The sequence below is a fragment of the Schistocerca gregaria genome, chromosome 2 (assembly GCF_023897955.1).
Source record: "Schistocerca gregaria isolate iqSchGreg1 chromosome 2, iqSchGreg1.2, whole genome shotgun sequence".
Classification (NCBI taxonomy): Eukaryota; Metazoa; Arthropoda; class Insecta; order Orthoptera; family Acrididae; genus Schistocerca; species Schistocerca gregaria.
In genome coordinates, this window is record NC_064921.1 from 978677598 (window position 1) to 978705084 (window position 27487).

The 27487-nt window shown below is 39.8% G+C and overlaps 1 protein-coding gene across 1 annotated transcript in view; it reads left to right on the forward strand.

Annotated features, from left to right (window-relative positions):
- The window catches only part of LOC126335456 (nuclear protein localization protein 4 homolog), a 296607-nt gene that overhangs the window by 63235 nt on the left and 205885 nt on the right, over positions 1 to 27487 (forward strand). Inside the window, exons 3-4 of the mRNA XM_049998748.1 lie at positions 14245 to 14603; positions 18231 to 18368. Coding sequence (XP_049854705.1) covers positions 14245 to 14603; positions 18231 to 18368 — 497 coding nt within the window. The remainder of the gene's footprint in view (positions 1 to 14244; positions 14604 to 18230; positions 18369 to 27487) is intronic.

Sequence of the window (27487 nt, forward strand, 5' to 3'; positions counted from 1 at the left end):
AATACTGCAATTTTAACTGCCATTCATCGGCATGAAATATATTGGAGCTACTTCTGGGTGTAACATTTAATAGAAAATACTCAGCTTCAGTTTTCAGCTACCTCCAGTGCTGCGGTGGCTGTAAAAGAATTAGAGTACCAATTCTTCACTGAAATGCCAAAGAAACTGGTACAGGGCTGTGTATTCAAATACAGTGATATATATAAACATACAGAATACAGCACTGCAGTTGGCAACACCTATGTAAGATAAAAAGTGTCTGGCGCAGTTGTTAGTTTGGTTACTGCTGCTACAAGGGCAGGTTATCAAGGTGTGAGTGAGTTTGAACGTGGTGTTATAGTAGGTGCATGAGCGATGGGACACAGCATCTCTGAGGTAGCAATAAAGTGAGAATTTTGCTGTATGACCATTTCACGAGTGTTGTGTGAGTGTTAGGAATCTGGTAAAACATAAAATCTCCGACACTGCTGCAGCCAGAAAAAGATCCTGCAAGAGGGGACCAATTATGACTGAAGAGAATCACTCATTGTGATAGAAGTGCAACTCTTCTGCAAATTGCTGCATATTTCAATGTTGGGCCTTCAACAAGTGCCAGTGTTGAACTGTTGGGTGAAACATCATCATGTGGTGCATGTGCAGAGAGGTGTGGAACCCCTAATACATCTAGATATGACTCCGAAAGGTGACACATACGTAAGCATCCTGTGTGACCACCTGCATCCATTCGTGTCCATTGTGCTTGACTCCCCACGTGCCTAGAATTGCTGCAGAGTGGCTCCAGGAACACTGATCTGAGTTTCAACTCTTCCACTGGCTACCAGACTCCCCAGACACGAACATTATTGAGCATATCTGGGATGCCTTGTAACGTGCTGTTCAGAAGAGATCTCCTCACCATTGTACTCTTTCAGATTTATGGACAGCCCTTTACGACTCATGGTGTCAGTTCCCTCAAGTGACTCGAAGTTTCACTTTCACAATTACATTTTTATTGTGCATAATTGATACAAAACTGTAATAGAACTGAGTACCAGAAAATGTCACAAAACTGGCACACTGAAGACTGACTCACCACTGCTTATATATTATTCCAAGTATGCCATCCATTATCACAGAAAGAAAATCGAAGGATTACAATCAAAAACCTTACAGACTGGCATTGCAGAACTAAATATTGACTTGTTCCTCCCATGCTGTGATAGGAAGTTTTACTTGGGTCTTAGTTTTTAGCATTGAAATTAGTAAAATATGTTAAGTGACAATGCTTTTTACAGAGATGCTTATATCATGAAAATTATTGGTAGGAACATTTTCCTAATATGTGCTAAAATCAAAATAAAATTAATGACCGCATAATAATTGAGTTTTAAAATGACCAGATAAATTAAATATGTGTGTCTGTAAGTGTGGCAGCCTGACACCTGAGGTCAAAACTTCATGTTGTACTTCTCCTAATGATCATCAACCTGACCTCCCCCCCCACCTCCAGAGTATCGTAGATGAGAATCTGATAAAGTACTCTGCCAAAATTTAAACTTCAGTCAATTGCTAGGAATAGTTTAAAGTCCCCAAATGTTACCATTCACCACAACTTAAAGTTGACTTCAGAGATCAGTGAACATAAAATGTAACATTGAGTGTAGCAGATCAAGTATGCAATAAATGTGAGTACATGCTCAAAGCATAGCTTAGCAGAAAGTTAAAAATTTGAGCATAGTCTATTTAAAAATAATAATAAATAAAAGAATCAACTACACAAACTTATAAAAAATATATACGATCTTTGGTGTTACATGCTTTTTTTCACTGCTTGAGAAGATTCCAGTCCATTTGTAGTAACACCTCCTTCCAGTCTCTTTATATTCCTCTGGTGCTCCCAGGCACACAGTCTCTGTGTTCAGTGATTTCTGCATATACATACAATTGAGTTTTAGTCACATTTTTAGTCACTCCACCGTACACAACATAGTGTACCAGGAAACAGAACAGGGAGCAGTTATATAAGGTTCATGCTCAAGTACCCAGGTGTAGTGTTTATATTAAACAGTCTCAAATTACGTTATCATTACACCAATATCATATCACAAACAGTAGCTTTCTAGTTACAAAAGGTTTTCAGTTTTACCAGTTTAATTGATGAAAGGAGAAAATATAAAAATGCAGTAAATGAAGCAGGCAAAAAGGAATACAAACGTCTCAAAAATGAGATCGACAGGAAGTGCAAAATGGCTAAACAGGGATGGCTAGAGGACAAATGTAAGGATGTAGAAGCTTATCTCACTAGGGGTAAGATAGATACTGCCTACAGAAAAATTAAAGAGACCTTTGGAGAGAAGAGAACCACGTTTATGAATATCAAGAGCTCAGATGGCAACCCAGTTCTAAGCAAAGAAGGGAAGGCGGAAAGGTGGAAGGAGTATATAGAAGGTTTATACAAGGGTGATGTACTTGAGGACAATATTATGGAAATGTAAGAGGATGTAGATGAAGACGAAATGGGAGATACGATACTGCGTGAAGAGTTTGACAGAGCACTGAAAGACCTGAGTCGAAACAAGGCCCCGGAGTAGACAACATTCCATTAGAACTACTGACGGCCTTGGGAGAGCCAGTCATGACAAAACTCTACCAGCTGGTGAGCAAGATGTATGAGACAAGCAAAATACCCTCAGACTTCAAGAAGAATATAATAATTACAATCCCAAAGAAGGCAGGTGCTGACAGATGTGAAAATTACCGAACTATCAGTTTAATAAGTCACAGCTGCAAAATACTAACGCAAATTCTTTACAGACGAATGTAAAAACTGGTAGATGCGGACCTCGGGGAGGATCAGTTTGGATTCCGTCGAAATGTTGGAACACGTGAGGCAATACTGACCTTACGACTTATCTTAGAAGAAAGATTAAGAAAAGGGGAACCTACATTTCTAGCATTTGTAGACTTAGAGAAAGCTTTTGACAACGTTGACTGGAATACTCTCTTTCAAATTCTGAAAGTGGCAGGGGTAAAATACAGGGAGCGAAAGGCTATTTACAATTTGTACAGAAACCAGATGGCAGTCATAAGAGTCGAGGGGCATGAAAGGGAAGCAGTGGTTGGGAAAGGAGTGAGACAGGGTTGTAGCCTCTCCCTGATGTTATTCAATCTGTATATTGAGCAAGCAGTAAAGGAAACAAAAGAAAAATTTGGAGTAGGTATTAAAATTCATGGAGAAGAAATAAAAACTTTGAGGTTCGCCGATGACATTGTAATTCTGTCAGAGACGGCAAAGGACTTGGAAGAGCAGTTGAACGGAATGGACAGTGTCTTGAGAGGAGGATATAAGATGAACATCAACAAAAGCAAAACGAGGATAATGGAATGTAGTCAAATTAAATCGGGTGATGCTGAGGGAATTAGATTAGGAAATGAGACACTTAAATTCGTAAAGGAGTTTTGCTATTTAGGAAGTAAAATAACTGATGATGGTCAAAGTAGAGAGGATATAAAATGTAGACTGGCAATGGCAAGGAAAGCGTTTCTGAAGAAGAGAAATTTGTTAACATCGAATATAGATTTATGTATCAGGAAGTCATTTCTGAAAGTATTTGTTTGGAGTGTAGCCATGTATGGAAGTGAAACATGGACGATAACTAGTTTGGACAAGAAGAGAATAGAAGCTTTCGAAATGTGGTGCTACAGAAGAATACTGAAGATAAGGTGGATAGATCACGTAACTAATGAGGAGGTATTGAATAGGATTGGGGAGAAGAGAAGTTTGTGGCACAACTTGACTACGAGAAGGGATCGGTTGGTAGGACATGTTTTGAGGCATCAAGGGATCACAAATTTAGCGTTGGAGGGCAGCGTGGAGGGTAAAAATCGTAGAGGGAGACCGAGAGATGAGTACACTAAGCAGATTCAGAAAGATGTAGGTTGCAGTAGGTACTGGGAGATGAAGCAGCTTGCACAGGATAGAGTAGCATGGAGAGCTGCATCAAACCAGTCTCAGGACTGAAGACAACAACAACAACAACAACAACTACAACAGTATGGGTGCATAACTTCTAAAAATGGCATTTTTTGGGTAATATGTACATTCTCAATCATCACCTCCAGAACAGAAAAAGTTTAAGCAGCATGTAGGCAACATGGTAATTAGTTGGTGTTTTCATTCACATAAGTTATTTTCAGTTTCTTTACACGATTGTATATTCAAACAATGAAAAAACTGGGCAGGAATATCAATGATGTAGGAAAAGATAGATTGCTATTTACCATAGAGAAGACAGTTTAAGTTGCAGACAGACACATTTAAAAGACACTTATACAGAGCTCTAGACCACAGACTTCTTCAGCAGAAGAAAAACATACACCATTCATAAACACAAGGAAGCACACCTCACGCACACATGACCACTAACTCTAGCAGCCAAAGTGAGAATGCAACTATCACATGGGATGGAAGCAGCAATCTGGAGGGGAAGGTAAACGAAAGGGATAATAGTGTAAGGGGGGGGGGGGGGGGGGGGGGCAAAGAGACTCAGAGTCAGGAGGCTGCGTGGCACGTAGGTGGGGAAAAAAAGAGTGGGGAAATATGGGCAGGTGTGTTGGCAGAGAGCAGCATTGCTCTCATTGCCTACTCGCCACATTGATGCCACCCCCCATATGCCAACATCCCTCATGCCTGTTGTCTTGTCACTATTGAACACTATCAACACTATCTTTCCCAATGTCCTTCAGACTCCAAACCCACTACCTCATTCCTGACCCACCTTGCTTACTTTATCCTGACCTACAATTACATACAGCAATTGGCACCCGCATGGCAACCTCCTATGCCAACCTGTTTATGTGCTATCTACACAAGACCTTCCTAGCCTCCCACAACGCCAAGTCCTACACTGGTTCAGGTTCATTGACAATATCATCATGATCTGGGCTCAGGGCAAAGACACCCATTCCTTAAAAACCTCAACACCTTCTCTCCTGTCTGCTTCACCTGGTCCTCCTTAAACAGGCATGCCACCTTCCTAGATGTTGACACGTCCTCTCTGATGGCTCCATCTGCACCTCTGTCCACATTAAACTCACCACCCACCCGCATTTTGACAGCCGTCATCCTTTTCACAACAAAAAATCATCCCTCCCATACAGCCTAGCCACTGGGGGATTGCTTGTTTACACTTACAAGAACCCTTTTACTCAGTATGCTCCCAGACCTAGTCCTCAAACAGATCATCCCAGTCATTTCCCACACACCCCCAAGAAACAGCTGCAAAGAAGTGTGCCCCCTTCATCATCCACTGCCACCCTAGACTGGATCAGCTAAACCACATTCTTCTCCAGAGCTTTGATTACATATCATCATGCCCTGAAATGAGGGACATCCTACCTGAGATCCTTTCCACTCCTCCTAAGGCGGTTCTCTATCATCCATCCAACCTCCACAACACCCTAGTCCATCCCTGTGCCACTTACAATCCCAAGCCCTTGCCACAAGAATGATATCACTGTGGAAGACCCAAGTGTTAGACCTGCCCAGTCCACTCACCCAGCACTTCCTGTTCCAGTCCTATCACAGGTTTATCCTACCCATCAGGGGCTTGGCCACCTGTGAAAGCAGCCATGTCATTTACTACCTCTGCTACAATCATTTCTCATTCTTTTATATTGTCTTGACTACCAACCAAGTGTCCACTGTGATGAATAGCCACTGCCAAACTGTGGCCATGAGCAATGTAGACCACCCTATGGCACAACATGCTTGATTTCAATGACCCCTCTACTTCTCAATCTTTACGTCCACCACTAGGTTTTCTAAACTGCACAGATGGCAGTTTTCCTTACAACACATTCTCCGCTCCTGTAATTGTTCCATCCTCAACCTATGGTAACATACTATTCCTGCAGCCTCCACTCAACAGTTTCCTCCCTCTCTGTCTTGTCATCTCCTCCCCATTCTTGTCTCCCACCGTGTTTATTAGCCACCCTCTGCCAATGCACATGTCCATATTTCCCACTACTCTCTCTTTTTGCCCCCCTTTTCCCCACGTACCTGCCACACAACCTCCTGACTCTGAGCCTCTTGGCATTCTAGTCCCTGCGTGCTCCACCAGACAGCATTCTTGTCTTCCACTAGCCGTACACTATTATCCCTTCCCCTTCTCTGCCCCCTCCAGATTGCTGTTTCCATCTCACATGATCGTTGCATTCTGGTATGAGCTGTTGAAGTTGGCGGTCCCTCTTCATTTGCCACTCTCTGCCAGTGCACCTGCGCGTATTTCCCCACTCCTCTCCTTTGTCCCCCACCTCCTTGCCACACAACTCCTGACATTGTGCCTCTTGGCATTCTAGGCCTTGCTCACTCTTCTAGGCAGTGTTCCGCTTTCCCTTCCCTCCCCCCTCCCGGTTGCTGCTTCCATCCCTTGCAATAATTGCATTCTCGCATGAGCTGCCAGAGTTGGTGGACATGTGTGCATGAGGTGTGTTTGCATGTGTGTATGATCGGTGTGTATTTCTGTTTTGCTGATGAAAGCTGTGGCCTAACCTTTGTGTAAGTGTCTTTTAATTGGGTCTGTCTGCAACTTAATGTGTTTTCTTTACCGTAAGTAGCAATACAAATTAATATGTTCAATGTATAAATTATATAATTAACAACTGAAGACCTTGGTGCAAAAAGGGAATAGCTCCATTCTTATCAGTAAACCAATTTTCTAATGCTATGTAAAAGGAAAACATTATGCTTCTCTAGAATTTTTTAAATTAATTGTTTGTGCCTCCTAAAAAATGAGAGTTATCCCCTTCTTGCACTAATGTCTTCAATTATTAAACCAGTCAGAAGTGTCCCTACAAGTGATAGCTTATATACAAATTCTGTTCAGCAATTTACAGCAAGCAAAGAACTATCCTTTACCACAGCTCATCCAGTGACCCCCCCTCAAATTATTTTAAATGTTCTGTGCAAGCAACTATCATTGTGTGTGTAGTACAAATATTCTTTTGACGTAAAATGCTGAAAGTGTAAATATCATGACTCAGTAGTAACTTTTCATTTCAACAGCTCTGTGATCTCCTATAAATTATTCACACAAGTTTTGCAATTACACAACTTGCAGAATGCAGTGAAAGTGAAATTCGTGTATACAAATGTGTCTCTCAACAAACCTATGAACTGAAGTGTAAGTTTACAAGTACGAGGTGCAATCCAAAATTTTCTGCACTGGTGCTGCCATCTGCTGAAAACCTTACCTTTGGACTAATGGTCATCATCACCCTCAAAGTAGTTCCCATCTGCACGTACACACCGGTCCCAGCGCTTCTGCCACTGGTCAAACGTTTTCTGGAAGTCCTGTTCTTTGAGGGTGTTCATCACTGCTAGTGATGAGTGATACTTCTTGAATCCTCTCTAGAGTGTTGAACCAACGGACTCTCAACTTTAGTTTCTGTTTTGGGAATAGCACAAAGTTGCAAGGTGCCAAATCTGGCGAGTAAGGTGGGTTGTTATTTGCCAAAAAGGTCCTGGTGAAGAAGTACGTGTGACAGGGCAAGTTGTCGTGATGCAGCAGCCAGTTTCCTTGATGCCAAAGTTTGGGCCGTCGTCGCCGCACATTTTCATGGAGCCGTTGCAAAACGTCACAGTAGTATACCGAATTCACTGTTTGGTTGGGTGGGACGAATTCTTTGTGCACAATTCCGTTGGTAGCAAAGAAATCTATGATCGTGCTCTTCACCTGTCTCACTTTTTTGGGTCTTGGAGGGCCCAGGCTCTTCCACTGGAACAATTGTTACTTTGTCTCTGGGTCATAACCGTAAATCCAGCTCTCGTCGCCTGTGATAACCCATGACAAGAAGGTTGGAGATTCGCAAAGAATTTGATGCACACGCACTGTCCTGTTCGCAGATCCATCATAAAATCGCCACACACCAAACACATAGTATTATGGAAGTCACTGAGGACACACAACATGTCCTCGCAGCTGAATGCCACTCCGCTCACTGACTCATCAGATATGCAGCTCTCGCCACTAGCTGTGCAAAGAGCTACTACTACTCCTTTCCAGATGGCAGCACCAGTACCGAAAATTTGGGATTCCACCTCGTGTACCACTGAGGCCTTGTGGCTATTCCTTAATAAAATGTAAAATGCAAATGTAACAAAATACTACAATACACAACAAAACTCTCTAATCATCTTGCTCTTTGATCATTGATCTTACAATACCTGAACAGCAACAATTCATAAATACAAGAAAGTAAAAATGTGTGTGTGTGTGTGTGTGTGTGTGTGACAAGAGTATTGGCTAAATGGCTGTACAAACTGCTGTGACTCACATTACTCAGACAACCTATTCTGTGTATTACTCAATATGCCATTAATAGATTCTGTGTATGCACCATAAAACATAGATAATTCATTTTTTTATCAGTGAGATGTTTTCAGTAACATAATAGGGTATATATATATATATATATATATATATGTTCAGTATATATATTCACTTTTAGTGGGGTGTGTAGCAGGAACAATCTAGAACTCATTCATGTGAGCATGTTTGAGACACTGTTGACAAACCCTAATGACTTCTTCCTAATGGTATGTCAAGACACTCAGTAGCTTACTGGCAAGAACTGTAGTGTAAAGTAATATTCATCACAATCATAGTCTGTATCATTAACTCCATTTTCCCTTTACTAGTAGCATAGAAGCGATAGTAATTCATGTGTGTGGCTTCTTTCTTAAGATTGCTAGTGCAACTGACTGATTTCAAATATGAAATTCTGTGTGTGTAGTTAAGTGTTCATTCCAAAATAACTCATCACAGTTTAGTTTTAAACCTTGTGTAAGTATAGGTTAGTGTGTACAGTCCACACCTTCAACAAACTCTTCCAGTGCCAAACAAAATGCATCTCATACATGTAACATAACCTGTGACATAACTTCCAGTATCTGATTGTGTAGGTATGAACTCACAGAACACAAATATCATGAAATTAATACTTCTTTCTGTTTCAGTACACAGATTGAGACCCTTTGTAAGGTTAACATTTCATCATTTGTCACTGAAAGACTTTTCTATGTGACTTCAACTTTTACCTTCCCAATATGCAAAATGCCTGTAATTCCGCAGTATTAGTAAAAAGATAATTGGTGTTCACTAGCCAGACATCAGCAGTAAGAATAAAGTAAAAGAATAGTCTGAGAATAGCTGTACCATCAGAAGGTTAAATTAAAAAGCAAATGGTACAGGGCTGGGTCCGTAGAGATTTCCATACTCTTAATGTGCAAAGAAAACATATTTCCTTAAGGGTGTAATGAGGATGTTGTAAAATAAAAATCATTACTCACACTTTATGTATTCAGGAAATAGTATGTAAAAGACTTCCAACTTTTCTTTTTCACATCATATTACAACTCACTTTCTGTTTCCTTATCTGTAAGCTTTTGGTCTTGTAACCTGATATACAATCGGGAGAGTGGTGTACTGGCCACATGCCCCTCCATATCCACATCCAGTGATGCTTGTGGGCTGAGGATGACACGGCGGCCAATTGGTACTGTTGGGCCTTCATAGCCTGTTCGGTTGGAGTTTAGTTTAGTTTAGTTTAGTTTTATCCCTAAGTTTTAAGTTGTACTACATTCCATAATCCAAATATTTTTCTTGTTTTAGGATAAACTAATTTGTAAGCTTTTGGACGAGGATTCGAAATCACTACAAATGGCCCAACATAAATGTCAAATAACTTATTGATTTCTTTACTAATTTATCTACATCTTTCATTAATCTTTACAAGAACTAGGTCCCCAATTCTGAATTGTCACTTTTACTTTTGTTTCATGTCTCTGTTTCCTTAAATTGCACTCTTGTCCGACAGTCATCCTAACAATTTCTTCCCTTTGTTTAGCACAACCCCTTTTTGTGACCCCACCTCCCCCCAACTGTTTATTTTTTTGTAATCTCTTCTGAACCACTTCTCTTGTGATCAATGGATTATTGTACACAGCAGTCCCTTTCTGTGATCCCGCAGCAAATTTCCGTTCGATGAGTTTTTTGTTCTCCTGTAACAAACGTGGGACCCATCTCGCACAGACTTTGCAATAATCAAGATCTTACAACATTGTTCCCAAGGCATTACAGCCAACATTCAGCTTTGCACACAATTCTCTATCGTTATCCACCAATCAGCGTGGATGAGTTGATCAAGACACTCTTCATTGTGAGGGATGACAGCTGTGCAGGGTCGACTGGGCCACTTGTGGAGAGCTGTTTCATCACCTTGAAAATGCCGTACCCACTGCCTCATATTTCTCATGTCTGTGGTATCATTTCCATACACCTTTTGCAAGCGTCAATGGATTTTAATTGGCACAATATCTTAAGCAGTGCTGAATTCAATCACACGTCGTATCCATATCAAACTCCATTTTGGGACACTCCTCCGCTGGTGTCAACTATCGCAGAACAACAGAGCCACCTGCAAATGAAAGAGGAAGGTTCAAGCATTAGCACTACACCAATGATATCTGGCTCGGACATCCAGAGTCCCCACAAAAAAATAGGAGGCATTACTTTTGGAATGACCTTCATATTTATATGCTCACTTATTGTCATTCAATTATTTATTGGGTTTTCCAGGGTCACCTTATTATGTCACAATACATGTTTACTCAAAATAATTTATTTCTCTCAAATAATTCCACTTACTAATTGTTCTTACCACTGTTTTTAAGTTCTGACTTTCCTTGAGTAATACCTCTGCATCCTGCACTAGATTGCCATAATGTAGTGTTCTGGCTTTGTTTTGATGTACCTGATTTAGTGGAGATTTAATATTATCTTGCTTTTATTGTTGTTTTGCTTTATGTGGCCGTTGCCTTGCATGTGGCAATAAAAGACTTCGTCTCCTCGTTAATCAGCTCTTGCTAGAAGGAAATGTAATACAATAACTATTACCTTCTGTGTGTAATTATGTAGCTGTCTTTCCTATACATACCTCATCAGTCTCAAAACTTTTGTAATTGATTTAATAAAAAGAGAGAGAAATGTTAAGATGGTGGTTTTAATGCCTCAGGTGTTTGACAAAGTCTTCCCTAACCAGAGTGCAATGCGCAAAACATTCATGCAACCATATGAAAGTGTCAAAAAGTCAGTCTTTGGGACATTATTCAACTTGTGTGTCACATTTTCATCTTCTTCAGTCTTGCTGACTCATGAGAGACCCATTCTGTATTTCATCATTTTGTGCTGCATTCGTATTGATAGCACCAAGTAACATCGTCTTTGATTATTTTTACCAGAGAAGAGTTGTCCACGGTTTTCATTTCATTCGAGTTGTGGTAGCCATCCATACAGTGTTTTTTGTTTGGGAGTCAAGGTATGTGGGCAAACTTCACACACGTTTCTCTTCTTCAAAATATTTGGAGAATGTCTTGGACACTTGGTTTCGAGATGCCTGGTTCATTACTTCATTGTGATTTGTGACACACTATGGCCACACCTCCACTACTCAACACTGCTGCTCACAGTTAGCTAGTCAAATGCACATATTTTGTTTGCAGTTGTTATTTCAGGCTACCACAATAGTTAGTGCACTAACATCGCTTATAATGCAGAAATACAATCAGCCTGAGAACTTTTTGAACAGACTGTGTATACCCTATATATTGTCCACAATCTGTATTCCGTATATATTGTCCACAATCAAGTACAATAATCTTCCAATAACAGCGTACTTCCACTCAGAACATCCAACTCGAAATCAGTACATACAAGTTTTTACATAGATCAAAAAATTTAGAATGACTGTTCGATCAAAAGTTCATTTGTTTGAGTCACATTACATCCTCTGTCATTGTCCCATGTATTTATTCCAAGAACAACATGCTTTTCCAATACAGGCTGATGATTCAGACTCCTCCTCTTGCAACGTTACTGCAGTCAACATGCCGTCTTGTAGACACACATTGTCCCTTGGTATGGTTCCCCACATGTAGGTGCAGTCTCCCTTAGTATGGTTCTCCATATGCGGATAAAAAAATAAATGTGAACTAGTTATGCTGTCCTGTGTAATAACTCATATGTAGTTTTTTGTTTGCAAGGTATCATTTGTCATTAATGAGACTTAGTGATATACATCCTCTTCCAGAGTGATATGTAACACAACAAAGCCTGCTCAACTTAACCAAAGGGGCAGCTGAAAGATGATGTAGCAATGGTGCAGTGTGTGTCAGATGCTACATTTTTGTTAAGATAATACTTAGTAGAGGAAACAGGAACTTTCAGTTCAAATGCCACACTTAGAGGAACTATGGTCTGAATTAGAACATACCTCAGATGACTGAGTACCAAATAATGTAGTAATAACTTCTAAAAGTAGCGTTAATAAAAATTTTGAGGAAACTGAGATTGTTTCACTATTATTTTAAAAGAGAAATTAGAGAAGATTATAGACAAAAAGTAATTGCAATTTTCGCATCTACAAAGAGTGCTATGGTTTGTTGCAAAGTCCATAACGCTATTAAAGAAAAATCATTGTTGTATGGCATATTTTCATATCTGCAGTGAAATAGCTATGGTTGTATTGTGGCAGATTTATGTTGTCTCAAGTTCTGATATTAAATGCTGTTCTTCATTCATGTGGACTATAGGACAATATTGTTATTGATGCAGTTGGCATAAGTTCTCTCTTTGCCTTCTATTAGAGCTTTACATTAGCACAAAAGCTCCATCAGCAGTAGCGTATTTTTAAAACTCTTTTTGGAATTTTTTTCAGATGTGTTCACAGGAAATTTATCTTTTCCTGAAAATTCTTACATGAAATTATCATGAACGTCTCACCATTCTGTTACTGATGAAATAATTTGCATTAAAAAAATACACATTAGTCTTTCTAGCCCCCAAAAAGTTCCGACTTGTATGTGTGATTGGACAGGAATGTTACATATTTATAGTTTTTAACTGAATGCCATGTGCTGATGTAAAGGTCTGTGTGACATTACAGAAGGTTCATTTACAAGTTGTGTGTGTATCAACTTTTCAGTTACATGCTCCAGAGGGCTGGTATGTAGGATGAAAGCCACATATGGTTCTAGGATAAATCAAACTCACTTCTCTTACTGTTGGCAGGTTATATGCTATGTTGAACATTTGTGATCAGTTGTCCACTGCTCTTCTGTCATTCCACATGTGAAATCACTCATATATTCATTCTCTAGAGATCTCATAGTGTCTTGAGAGTGTCCCTGTTGACCTTTTTTTTGTAGATTAAAGCTTAGGCAGTTGCGGGTTGAAACATGTAGTTAGTCAATGAGTGGCTGAAAAGGAAGAGAACTTCGTGCAGAGGAATCGGGGTTTGGGGTTTCACTCTTGCACACAGATTTAACTCATCACAATGATCTGTGCTAGGGGAACTCCCTGTATTCCCTTTTGTCCACTGCTCTTCTGTCACTCCACACAAGAAATCACTGTTGCACATGAGCACCGTTTGTTTATCTGTGTTTAACAGGTACACCATTAATTGTAATATCCTTTTAATGTGATGCATGTTCATTGTCATATCGTGGTACCCACCATTTCAGTAGTGTACAAAATGCCCTGAAAGCCTTTAAATAGATAAAGCAGTCATCAATCCAAAGATTATTTTGAACACCACAGTGATTTACTAGGTATGGTCTTGTTGGAGGTGGCTTGATGTCTTTTGCCAACCCTTGAACTGACTAACTCAGCCAGGTATATGGATACCAACAATTTAATGTGGATTCCAAACCATGATGCAGCACACCATTTTTCAGACCCTCGAACATTGCCAGAGGTGAAAGAAGTGATAAGTGACAGATAAAAATCCTAGGATCGACCAGTGTAGTCTAGCACTTAACCTCCAAACTACTGAAGTGGTTTTATGTTGTATTAAATGCACAGAAATACTGCTTGGCTACTATGGGACAGTTCTCTCTCTCTCTCTCTCTCTCTCTCTCTCTCTCTCTCTGTGTGTGTGTGTGTGTGTGTGTGTGTGTGTGTGTGTGTGTGTGTGTGTGTGTGTGTGTGTGTGTGTGCAGTATTGTTCAGGGCATTCAAATACAACATTTTTGTTTGTGTATCAAATAAATGTAATTATCATGTCTTGATCCTGCAGTTTAACATTAATTTTACAATTGACAAAGTGTTTTGAATGTTTAAGTATTTTTATGCCTTCACACGTAATTTCATGCTTCTCTCTGAACAGAGTGCAAGTTGGTACAAACATAATATTCTTTTCTTTTAGGTGCATGATGCTTTTGGTTTGAGTGGATACACATTTGCTCTTTATCGTGAACGTGGGAGGAAGGATGAACTTATTTCTTCCCGTTCAAGAACCATTCGTTCAAGTGGATTGCGCCATGGTGATATGGTTTATATGTGTCCTCTTAATGGAGCACTGCTTTGGTCAGAGCCGTCACCTGGCAGCAGCAACAGTATGGCCCACGATGAACCGATTGATGACTATCCCGAGAAATCTTCATCTGCTCCCAGTCAGAATATTGCACTCTTGACAACACCAGTGGTGCCACTGCAAGAAGATGAAGTTGATCAGCAGCTGTGGAAACTAGATGGGAAGGTGCAACGTAAACGGGATGATAAACTGTGAGTAGTGTGTAATGTTGACAGGTGCTTGAAAATTTTGAAACTTAGTTCAATGATTAAATACATTTCTTATGTAAGGCTGTGATATGGTAGAGGATTCTAAAGGTGTGTTCATGGCGAATCGCACATTATTCACAACATAGTTTACAGTTGACATTGTAATTCTGTCAGAGACAGCAAAGGACTGAAGAGCAGTTGAATGAAATGGACAGTGTCTTGAAAGGAAGATATAAGATGAACATCAACAAAAGCAAAACGAGGATAAGGGAATGTAGTCGAATTAAGTCGGGTGATGCTGAGGGAATTAGATTAGGAAATGAGACACTCAAAGTAGTAAAGGAGTTTTGCTATTTGGGGAGCAAAATAACTGATGATGGTCGAAGTAGAGAGGATATAAAATGTAGACTGGCAATGGCAAGGAAAGCGTTTCTGAAGAAGAGAAATTTGTTAACATCGAATATAGATTTATGTATCAGGAAGTCGTTTCTGAAAGTATTTGTGTGGAGTGTAGCCATGAATGGAAGTGTTTGGACAAGAAGAGAATAGAAGCTTTCGAAATGTGGTGCTACAGAAGAATGCTGAAGATAAGGTGGATAGATCACGTAACTAATGAGGAGGTATTGAATAGGTTTGGGGAGAAGAGAAGTTTGTAGCACAACTTGACTAGAAGAAGGGATCGATTGGTAGGACAAGTTCTGAGGCATCAAGGGATCACCAATTTAGTATTGGAGGGCAGCGTGGAGGGTAAAAATCGTAGAGGGAGACCAAGAGATGAATACACTAAGCAGATTCAGAAGGATGTAGGTTGCAGTAGGTACTGGGAGATGAAGAAGCTTGCACAGGATAGAGTAGCATGGAAAGCTGCATCAAACCAGTCTCAGGACTGAAGACCGCAACAACAACAACAACAACAACAGTTTACAGTTACTTCCAGGCTATAAATTTTTTTCTCACAGAATCTTCTATCCTTGTTCATGATAGTACAGATTGAAAGAAACTGTTGTTCGAAGCCAGCTACTGTGGGCTCACAAATAGTTAGCAGAATTCTTACAAATCATTTTGCTGGAATTACAAGGGTTGCATTTTTAAGTTCTTTTAAGATGGCACTGCTGAGATGTGATGTTATTCTTGTTTTAAAATGTATCATTTTTTTAAAACAATGGCAGCTCAGAAATTCGCCATATAGTTTGTTTACAACGAGGGGGAAAAAAACAGAGCTGTGAGAAAACGAAAATCTTACATGAAGCCCTTCATTGAATAATTTTTATGATTTTCGTAAAGGCCAACTGAATAGTGTAATCTCACATCACTTTGTTCAATTTTTGGGAACCAATTGCCTTTAGAGAAGACTTTCTACAGTTGGTTTTTCAGAATTTTGTTGTGGTGCTTTCGTAGGTTATGAACTGCGTGCAGGTCGACCAAGATCAGTTGTTCCAAAAAACATTGTTGCATTCTGTAAGATAGAAGTGCGTTAAGCACATCAAAGACTGCATTGCATTTCATTTTACATATAAATTTAGCTGTGAAAAAATCTGTTCCTGATGCATTATGCATAATGTGACTGGCGTCTGAGACAGGTTTGTTAACAAATGTAAGGAGATGCTAAAAAAACTTGACATAGGAAATTCAAAAACCTTATAAAACTTTGTAACAAAGGTTGAATTGTGGAAATATTTGTTTTAGCTGGAAACAAAGTATCAATCAACTGTTCTGCTTGTTTTCATCCACTGATGACGACAGTGTATATCACTTTGCTTGTTTTACTGTTGAGCTTTATTAATACAGCACCATATGTCACTAAATGATTCTCATCACTGAAGACAACATATCAGACAATGTGAATACACAATGAGATATGTTTGCCACCATTGTGAATGGAGAGGCTGTTAGTGAACAATCACAAACATGTTGTTAAGAATATTTTGGGACTCAGAGCATATGAGACCTATTTACAGAATTAGTTTTTCTAATTACTGATTCCTCTAGTAATGCAAAGTAATTTTTCAAGTAACTTGTGTTATTTAAACTGTCTCCTAAAGTTCAGTGTACTAATAAGAAGTTTAAATGTATTATTTTATGAGTATTATTTTCATAAATTAGTGACAACACATGCACCAGTATGCCAGTATATTTATGATCTCTTAATGGCAAATGTACTGACTTTTAGATTATGCAACATGTGAGAAGAAAATAGTAAAATGTTTTACAGGCGTCCTTTCGTATCAGTGTTCTGACCCTTCAGAATTTGTCAACACTCTTACCTTTAAATAAAGAATCACTCACTATGCTTCTTCTATTCACTGTTTTATGCTGTTTGAAATTAGTATAATTTCTTAAATGTATCTTTTCTGTAATTGCAACTGATGTTGAGTGAAAATTTGTCCACCATAAAGTCATCAGTTATTTATTCCTATTCTTAGAGAATTTTTCATTAGATGTGTTGTGCACTATGAAATTTTGTAGGTTTTAATTTGTGCTGATCTTGTGCCATTCATAACCAGTGGTTTATTAATGCCCTTGTGCAGTTATAGTGTGCTTTTTATTCCACTGCAATCTGTTCTGAAATTACAAAACAGCACTGAAAGTTGTAAACTTTTCATTATTGTGTAGCCACAAATGATGTTTCTAGTATTTTTGTATCAGCTGCTATGAATTTTATTAAGTACTTTTCTTATTCTTTCAATTTGCACCTATTCCTGCCCAAATCACAATGGGGAATAAGTTTAGGGTACTTTTTTGACCGTTACTGTTTGTATTATTTGCTGTTTTTGGTACCTGAGTGTTGTACATCACATTTAAATGAACAATGTAATAACGGATCATTTTTCATGGCTCGTGATCCTCTCTCTCCATCCTTTTTGTGCACCTGATATTGCATGTAAGTGTGTTTGGGGAGGAGGATAATATGACTCTCTGTTGTCATTACTGGGTGTGCAGTCTGCCATTTGCATTGGAATTTGATGGCATTTTTATATTAGCTATATTTTCTTACATCATCTGATGCCTATGTTTTACAAAAAGTACTGTTCTAGACTAATGCCATCTCTTAAGACAAGAATATCTTTCACTTGGAGATTACTTTTGTTCATTATTTATTTCCAGTTTAGTTGCATATTTTGAACCCTTCATTTATTTTGCTCCATTAATTTTTTAGTTTCATTAAATTCCTAAGATTCATGAGTTCACTCATGAGCATAACATTCCACAATGGTAAATCATCATGAAATTTACTACCGACGATGCTTGCTTTACATATTGGTGAGGTAATGATCTACTTTCATTTTATATTTCTTGGGGTAATATTCAAGCTCAAGCTTCTCTCTTTGCTATACTTCGGTATCAGTTCCTGGTGTTTCTGTAAATCTTTTTGTTCTTTTCATTTTCCCTTCAAATCATTAATGTCAGAAAACTGACAACGGTAATTTGTCAATGATATTAACTTTAAGTGGTTGACTAAACTAACACACAACTGTCATTTTATAATAACCCCTTACTGAGACTCGGAATATTATATTCGAGTACTTTGTTTGACAAGTGTTTCTGTTAAAATACATAAAATTGTTTATGGCATTTGTAACTAATAAAATATTAGATATGCTCTGATATTAAATTTATACATTTTTACAGTTGTCGCCATGGTCCAAAAGCTTGCTGTGTGCATTGCTCACCTCTGGAACCATTTGATGAGGCTTATCTTAAAGAGCAGAATGTTAAACACATGTCATTTCATTCGTATCTCAGAAAACTTACAGCAGGTGTTGACAGGTTAGTGTTTAGAAATATAGTGGTATGTAATATCCTTTTTTGTGAATGACCACCTAGTCATTTATATCTGATTATACTGTTTTGTTTCATTTGTAATTTATTTGTTGGAGAAGAGAAGAATGTTAAAGAAAGAATACCAATAATTTCCTTAATATTACTTACTATTAATATTGTCTTTTTCGGTGTAATGTCTCTCTGACACATGAAAGAGGGGCTGGAGATATCGAAACATTTCCTTGTTGTTAATATTATATTGTGGTTTAGGACCGTGTGAGGTGACCCGGTCACATGCGTCATTTTCACAATGCCTCATGCCCATTGGATAGGTTAAGTTGAAACACTGGATCTGGCCCCGTAAGAGAGACGATATTTACTGTATTTTGTGCAGAATACATAACTAGATGGGCACCTTTTGAATACTTGATGGGCCTGTTGAGGGAAGTAGCTGATGTCATGACCAGCGCCACATTTTCCGTTTCATCATCAAATTTTACACAAAACCACAGTTTCCATAATGAAGGAAAACTTGTACTTTGGGGCACTATTCTAATCTGATTGTTTAATGAATGATTGTTTATGAAATACTAAGAATACAGTGAAATTAAGAATAATAAGAATCATGAAACATTTTTATGCCTTCTGGGAAAAAAAGCAACAACAACAACAACAACAACAACAACAACAACAACAAACACAATTTAAACTAAATTAATCAAATACTTGTTGGTACTAGCATGGGCTTGACAAAACTGTGGAGAGTTGCTGTTGACATACTATACTAGCCAACGGTGGGCCACCTACACGCTGAACAACTGCATAGAGATCAAGTATGGAGGAAAACACAACACGCAACCAATGTGAGCAACTGACAATTGAGCACACAGAACTGAAGCACTGCAAGAGGTGAAGGTCCAGTCTTCAGGGCATTGAAATCAGCATTGGAACTCTCAGGCCAGGTATATTGCTGCTGACACGTAAAGACATAAAGGTGACTCTGCCCATGCCAAGCTTCGCAAGCCCTCTTCACTATTGCGCTGCAATAAGAATGCCAGCTCCTCTGTATCCATCTCTATGTCCATTTGTAGAAATACTAAATCATTCCTCATTGAAAAATCCACATAGGGCTGAAAATGGTGCAGTTTGTACCTCTACATCTGTTGCTAGGCCAAAGAGGGCATGAGATTCCTGACCAGGGGATTGAACACTGAAGCATTGGCAAGCAAGGGAAAGAGGGGTACCAGTTCAAATTCCTTGGGCTCCACTGCAGCAGACATGGGACCTAGCCCCGGTGTCAGCCTATTCTGCGGCCGAAGGTAGGACGCGGAAAACATGGTGGAGCGCAATGCTCCAGACGTGTGACTTACGGTGCACAAATTCAAAGAACCCTGCAGCTGGGACCCATGCAAAGTTCGGCCCGACTACATGTATTAACTGGTATTGTCCAGTACGTAGTCAGAAAACATGACTTGGACCGTCTTGGGACGAGGCAGACATAGATTTGTTTCATTAGAGTCTTGAACATACACAAGAAGCATTCCACCTTTGAGTTAGATGCCAGGTGAAATGGAACAATAGTAAGATGCTATAACAATAGTAAGATGCCATTTATCAGTGCAAATGCAAAAGTCTTCAGACTTGTGCAACACAAACAACACAAATTACTGGTCGTTATCTATTGGTTATGACCTGTAGGTTAAAACTGAAGAAACTGCGAAAAGGTGGGAATTTAAGGACATGGGATCTGGATAAGCTGAAAGAACCAGAGGTTGTACAGAGTTTCAAGGAGAGCATAAGGGAACAATTGGCAGCAATGGGGGAAAGAAACACAGTTGAAGAAGAATGGGTAGCTCTGAGGGATGAAGTAGTGAAGGCAGCAGAGGATAAAGTAGGTAAAAAGATGAGGGTTGCTAGAAATCCTTGGGTAACAGAAGAAATATTGAATTTAATTGATGAAAGGAGAAAATATAAAAATGCAGTAAATGAAGCAGGCAAAAAGGAATACAAACGTCTCAAAAATGAGATCGACAGGAAGTGCAAAATGGCTAAACAGGGATGGCTAGAGGACAAATGTAAGGATGTAGAAGCTTATCTCACTAGGGGTAAGATAGATACTGCCTACAGGAAAATTAAAAGAGACCTTTGGACAGAAGAGAACCACGTGTATGAATATCAAGAACTCAGATGGCAACCCAGTTCTAAGCAAAGAAGGGAAAGCAGAAAGGTGGAAGGAGTATATAGAAGGTTTGTACAAGGGCGATGTACTTGAGGACAATATTATGGAAATGGAAGAGGATGTAGATGAAGACGAAATGGGAGACAAGATACTGCGCGAAGAATTTGACAGAGCACTGAAAGACCTAAGTCGAAACAAGGCCCCCGGAGTAGACAACATTCCATTAGAACTACTGACGGCCTTGGGAGAGCCAGTCATGACAAAACTCTACCACCTGGTGAGCAAGATGTATGAGACAGGTGAAATACCCTCAGACTTCAAGAAGAATATAATAATTCCAATCCCAAAGAAAGCAGGTGCTGACAGATGTGAAAATTACCGAACTATCAGTTTAATAAGTCACAGCTGCTAAATACTAACGCGAATTCTTTACAGACGAATGGAAAAACTGGTAGATGCGGACCTCGGGGAGGATCAGTTTGGATTCCGTCGAAATGTTGGAACACGTGAGGCAATACTGACCTTACGACTTATCTTAAAAGAAAGATTAAGAAAAGGGAAACCTACGTTTCTAGCATTTGTAGACTTAGAGAAAGCTTTTGACAATGTTGACTGGAATACTCTCTTTCAAATTCTGAAGGTGGCAGGGGTAAAATACAGGGAGCGAAATGTTATTTACAATTTGTACAGAAACCAGATGGCAGTCATAAGAGTCGAGGGGCATGAAAGGGAAGCAGTGGTTGGGAAAGGAGTGAGACAGGGTTGTAGCCTCTCCCCGATGTTATTCAATCTGTATATTGAGCAAGCAGTAAAGGAAACAAAAGAAAAATTCGGAGTAGGTATTAAAATTCATGGAGAAGAAATAAAAACTTTGAGGTTCGCCAATGACATTGTAATTCTGTCAGAGACGGCAAAGGACTTGGAAGAGCAGTTGAACGGAATGGACAGTGTCTTGAAAAGAGGATATAAGATGAACATCAACAAAAGCAAAACGAGGATAATGGAATGTAGTCAAATTAAATCGGGTGATGCTGGGAGAATTAGATTAGGAAATGAGACACTTAAAGTAGTAAAGCAGTTTTGCTATTTAGGAAGTAAAATAACTGATGATGGTCGAAGTAGAGAGGATATAAAATGTAGACTGGCAATGGCAAGGAAAGCGTTTCTGAAGAAGAGAAATTTGTTAACATCGAATATAGATTTATGTATCAGGAAGTCGTTTCTGAAAGTATTTGTTTGGAGTGTAGCCATGTATGGAAGTGAAACATGGACGATAACTAGTTTGGACAAGAAGAGAATAGAAGCTTTCGAAATGTGGTGCTACAGAAGAATGCTGAAGATTAGATGGGTAGATCACGTAACTAATGAGGAGGTATTGAATAGGATTGGGGAGAAGAGAAGTTTGTGGCACAACTTGACTAGAAGAAGGGATCGGTTGGTAGGACATGTTTTGAGGCATCAAGGGATCACAAATTTAGCATTGGAGGGCAGCGTGGAGAGTAAAAATCGTAGAGGGAGACCGAGAGATGAGTACACTAAGCAGATTCAGAAGGATGTAGGTTGCAGTAGGTACTGGGAGATGAAGCAGCTTGCACAGGATAGAGTAGCATGGAGAGCTGCATCAAACCAGTCTCAGGACTGAAGACAACAACAACAACAACAACAACATATCGGAGGGGGGGTGGGGGGTTTGCAGCAGCCCTTGTTAGCAAAAATGACTGACAATGTGCGAGCAATCACCATGTTGTTGTTGTTGTTGTTGTTGTTGTTGTTGTTGTCTTCAGTCGTGAGACTGGTTTGATGCAGCTCTCCATGCTACTCTATCCTGTGCAAGCTTCTTCATCTCCCAGTACCTACTGCAACCTACATCCTTCTGAATCTGCTTAGTGTATTCATCTCTTGGTCTCCCTCTACGATTTTTACCCTCCACGCTGCCCTCCAATACTAAATTGGTGATCCCTTGATGCCTCAGAACTTGTCCTACCAATCGATCCCTTCTTCTAGTCAAGTTGTGCTGCAAACTCCTCTTTTCCCCAATTCTATTCAATACCTCCTCATTAGTTACGTGATCTACCCATCTAATCTTCAGCATTCTTCTGTAGCACCACATTTCGAAAGCTTCTATTCTCTTCTTGTCCAAACACTTCCATACATGGCTACACTCCAAACAAATACTTTCAGAAATGACTTCCTGATACATAAATCTATATTCGATGTTAACAAATTTCTCTTCTTCAGAAACGCTTTCCTTGCCATTGCCAGTCTACATTTTATATCCTCTCTACTTCGACCATCATCAGTTATTTTACTTCCTAAATAGCAAAACTGCTTTACTACTTTAAGTGTCTCATTTCCTAATCTAATTCCCCCAGCATCACCCGATTTAATTTGACTACATTCCATTATCCTCGTTTTGCTTTTGTTGATGTTCATCTTATATCCTCCTTTCAAGACACTGTCCATTCCGTTCAACTGCTCTTCCAAATCCTTTGCCGTCTCTGACAGAATTACGATGTCATTGGCGAACCTCAAAGTTTTTATTTCTTCTCCATGGATTTTAATACCTACTCCGAATTTTTCTTTTGTTTCCTTTACTGCTTGCTCAATACACAGATTGAATAACATCGGGGAGAGACTACAACCCTGTCTCACTCCTTTCCCAACCACTGCTTCCCTTTCATTCTCCTCGACTTATTACTGCCATCTGGTTTCTGTACAAATTGTAAATAGCCTTTCGCTCCCTGTATTTTACCCCTGCCACTTTCAGAATTTGAAAGAGAGTATTCCAGTCAACATTGTCAAAAGCTTCCTCTAAGTCTACAAATGCTAGAAATGTAGGTTTCCCTTTTCTTAATCTTTCTTCTAAGATAATTCGTAAGGTCAATATTGCCTCACGTGTTCCAACGTTTCTACGGAATCCAAACTGATCCTCCCCGAGGTCCGCATCTACCAGTTTTTCCATTCGTTTGTAAAGAATTCGTGTTAGTATTTTGCAGCTGTGATTTATTAAACTGATACTTCGGTAATGTTCACATCTGTCAGCACCTGCTTTCTTTGGGATTGGAATTATTATATTCTTCTTGAAGTCTGAGGATATTTCGCCTGTCTGATACATCTTGCTCACCAGCTGGTAGAATTTTGTCATGACTGGCTCTCCCAAGGCCGTCAGTAGTTCTAATGGAATGTTGTCTACTCCGGGGGCCTTGTTTCGACTCAGGTCTTTCAGTGCTCTGTCAAATTCTTCGCGCAGTATCTTGTCTCCCATTTCGTCTTCATCTACATCCTCTTCCATTTCCATAATATTGTCCTCAAGTACATCGCCCTTGTACAAACCTTCTATATACTCCTTCCACCTTTCTGCTTTCCCTTCTTTGCTTAGAACTGGGTTGCCATCTGAGTTCTTGATATTCATACACGTGGTTCTCTTCTGTCCAAAGGTCTCTTTAATTTTCCTGTAGGCAGTATCTATCTTACCCCTAGTGAGATAAGCCTCTACATCCTTACATTTGTCCTCTAGCCATTCCTGCTTAGCCATTTTGCACTTCCTGTCGATCTCATTTTTGAGTCGTTGGTACTCCTTTTTGCCTGCCTCATTTACTGGGTTTTTATATTTTCTCCTTTCATCAATTAAATTCAATATTTCTTCTGTTACCCAAGGATTTCTACTAGCCTCGTCTTTTTACGTACTTGATCCTCTGCTGCCTTCACTACTTCATCCCTCAGAGCTACCCATTCTTCTTCTTCTACTGTGTTTCTTTCCCCCATTCCTGTCAATTGTTCCCTTATGCTCTCCTTGATACTCTGTACAACCTCTGGTTCTTTCAGCTTATCCAGATCCCATGTCCTTAAATTCCCACCTTTTTGCAGTTTCTTCAGTTTTAACCTACAGGTCATAACCAATAGATTGTGGTCACAGTCCACATCTGCCTCTGGAAATGTCCTACAATTTAAAACCTGATTCCTAAATTTCTGTCTCACCATTATATAATCTATCTGATACCTTTTAGTATCTCCAGGATTCTTCCATGTATACAACCTTCTTTTATGATTCTTGAACCAAGTGTTAGCTATGATTAAGTTATGCTCTGTGCAAAATTCTACCAGGCGGCTTCCTCTTTCATTTCTTTGCCCCAGTCCATATTCACCTACCATGTTTCCTTCTCTCCCTTTTCCTACAACCGAATTCCAGTCACCCATGACTATGAAATTTTCGTCTCCCTTCACTATCTGAATAATTTCTTTTATTTCATCATACATTTCATCAATTTCTTCATCATCTGCAGAGCTAGTTGGCATATAAACTTGTACTACTGTAGTAGGTGTGGGCTTCGTATCTATCTTGGCCACAATAACGCATTCATTATGCTGTTTGAAGTAGCTTACCCGCATTCCTATTTTCCTTTTCATTATTACACCTACTCCTTCATTACCCTATTTGATTTTGTGTTTATAACACTGTAGTCACCTGACCAGAAGTCTTGTTCCTCCTGCCACCGAACTTCACTAATTCCCACTATATCTAACTTCAACCTATCCAATTCTCTTTTTAAATTTTCTAACCTACCTGCCCGATTAAGGGATCTGACATTCCACGCTGCGGTCCGTAGAACGCCAGTTTTCTTTCTCCTGATAACGACATCCTCTTGAGTAGTCTCCGCCCGGAGATCGGAATTGGGGACTATTTTACCTCCGGAATATTTTACGCAAGAGGACGCCATCATCATTTAATCATACAGTAAGGCTGCATGCCCTCGGGAAAAATTACGGCTGTAGTTTCCCCTTGCTTTCAGCCGTTCGCAGTACCAGCACAGCAAGGCTGTTTTGGTTATTGTTACAAGGCCAGATCAGTCAATCATCCAGACTGTTGCCCCTGCAACTACTGAAAAGGCTGCTGCCCCTCTTCAGGAACCACACGTTTGTCTGGCCTCTCAACAGATACCCCTCCGTTGTAACTGAACCTACGGTACGGCTATCTGTATCGCTGAGGCACGCAAGCCTCTCCACCAACGGCAAGGTCCTTGGTTCATGGGGGGAGGAATATTTGCATAGGGCACTAAATTAGACAGAGGATGCTTATGCAGCAGCAGCAGCAGCAGCAGCAGCAGCAGCTGCTGCTGCTGCTGCTGCTGCTGCTGTGCATGTGTCTTCACACCAGAGTTTAGTATAAAGTTAGCTGATAAACTAGGAAATGCCTGTATAAAACACTCACCTTAAGATGGCTGAATGGTTGGCAGCCAAAATATCATGGCAAGAAGTTGACATTGTCTGGCTGCCATTCCATAACTTCATGGCATACATTCTCTCAGTTTGCAGCAGAGGCCATTTTCGAGAAGGTGTTGGAAAACTGCCTGCAGATTTGTTAAATGATGCTCTGTCTTGTAGTCCATGGCTCAGATGTTATTGGAGTTGTCATGGAGTTTACGCAACAAGGAATTTCCTGAATCAGGGCCAGCAATTAGCTCTAAGAAACTCTGAGAAGCAGTGTCCAGCAGGAATTGCAGGTATGCTTTACACAAGTTAGTGTGTGACAAATGCTAGCCACCTGAAAACTCCATCAATATATCCTCCAGTCGCAGAATTATATATTGGTGGGGGGGGGGGGGGGGGGGGGGGACGACGACAACGCAAAGGTGCACAGTGCTATTTGGCTTCTGAGTCACCACTAAAGGGGTGGCCTATCAACACGACAAAATAAGAGGAACTATGGTGAGTTCCTGCCTACACTGCATATTGGCCTTGACCTCATTGTGCATGGCTAACGGGATGGGTGGGAGTAACAAAATGTAAGTATTACTGATAGCTCGAGGGATATGTGTACCTTGAAATTTTCTGCCTGACCCAACATATTCTCAAACAGCTGGTTGTATGACCATAGTCAGGGGCCCAAATCTTGTAAGGCGACCGATTGACGTACTACATGTACTATCTGGAAACCAAAGGTAGAAAAATCATCTAACCCAAAATTATATTGTACCAGTGGTGAATTTACCACTAACAACAAAGTTCTCTGTACGCATTCTTGTAATTTGCAGAGCCGGTGAATTACCCCCCTCAAAAGAATACACTGTTTACTGTAAGATACAACTTGATTTAGTGCCCATTGCAATGTAGTCCAGCCAAAGAGTCTGTCCAGTGGCAGCAAAAGAGCATGTATGCATCTAAGTCAATTAGGCTGATGTTGACTCTTATCAAGTCACCCATCCACCATCGACAGTTGAATGTGCTGGGGCAGTGCTTGCAGGCTATCCGAGACAGCCTCTTAATAAGGAACCCCTTGATTGCAAGTTCGCAAAGGGCCAGTGATGTTTACAACATTTGTCGTGCCACATATTGTCCACCAAGCAACCACATTATTGGCTGCTAATGGTAATAGGGGATGGGATTAGAGATATCCAATGGTAAGCACAGCATGATGCTATGAGCACAGCAAGATACTGTGCAGCGTAGTTGAACAGCTTAGTCGATGAGTAAATCACAATAGTGCTACAATAATAATGATGTTTATACCAAGCAAAGCAGTGGCAACAATAAGCAATGCAAACATTCCATTATATTGACGACAACAGTTGTTGAAGTTAACATTTCATCAAAAAGGAACCCAAGGAATTATCAGGGTGAAATAGAAGTGGCAGATGAAATATTAGAATTTCTACAAGATGAGTCAATGGAATGTGTGGTGTTGTGTATGTTTGTTTAGCAATGTACATGAAGAGTATAGTGATGATGATAAATGATTAACAAGTAAAAGTGATATTGAAACAGGTGTTGAGCCATGTTATTCATCATCATTGTCAGACAGGGAGCCAAAATCCCGCCTCCAGTGAAACATAGTAAAGGAAAATCATTGTTCGAGGTGTAGATACGAAACATAATTGCTTACCTACGTGGAATACCATCCATTACATAGCAAATAGAAAGAAAACTTCCACATGGGAAAAATATATTA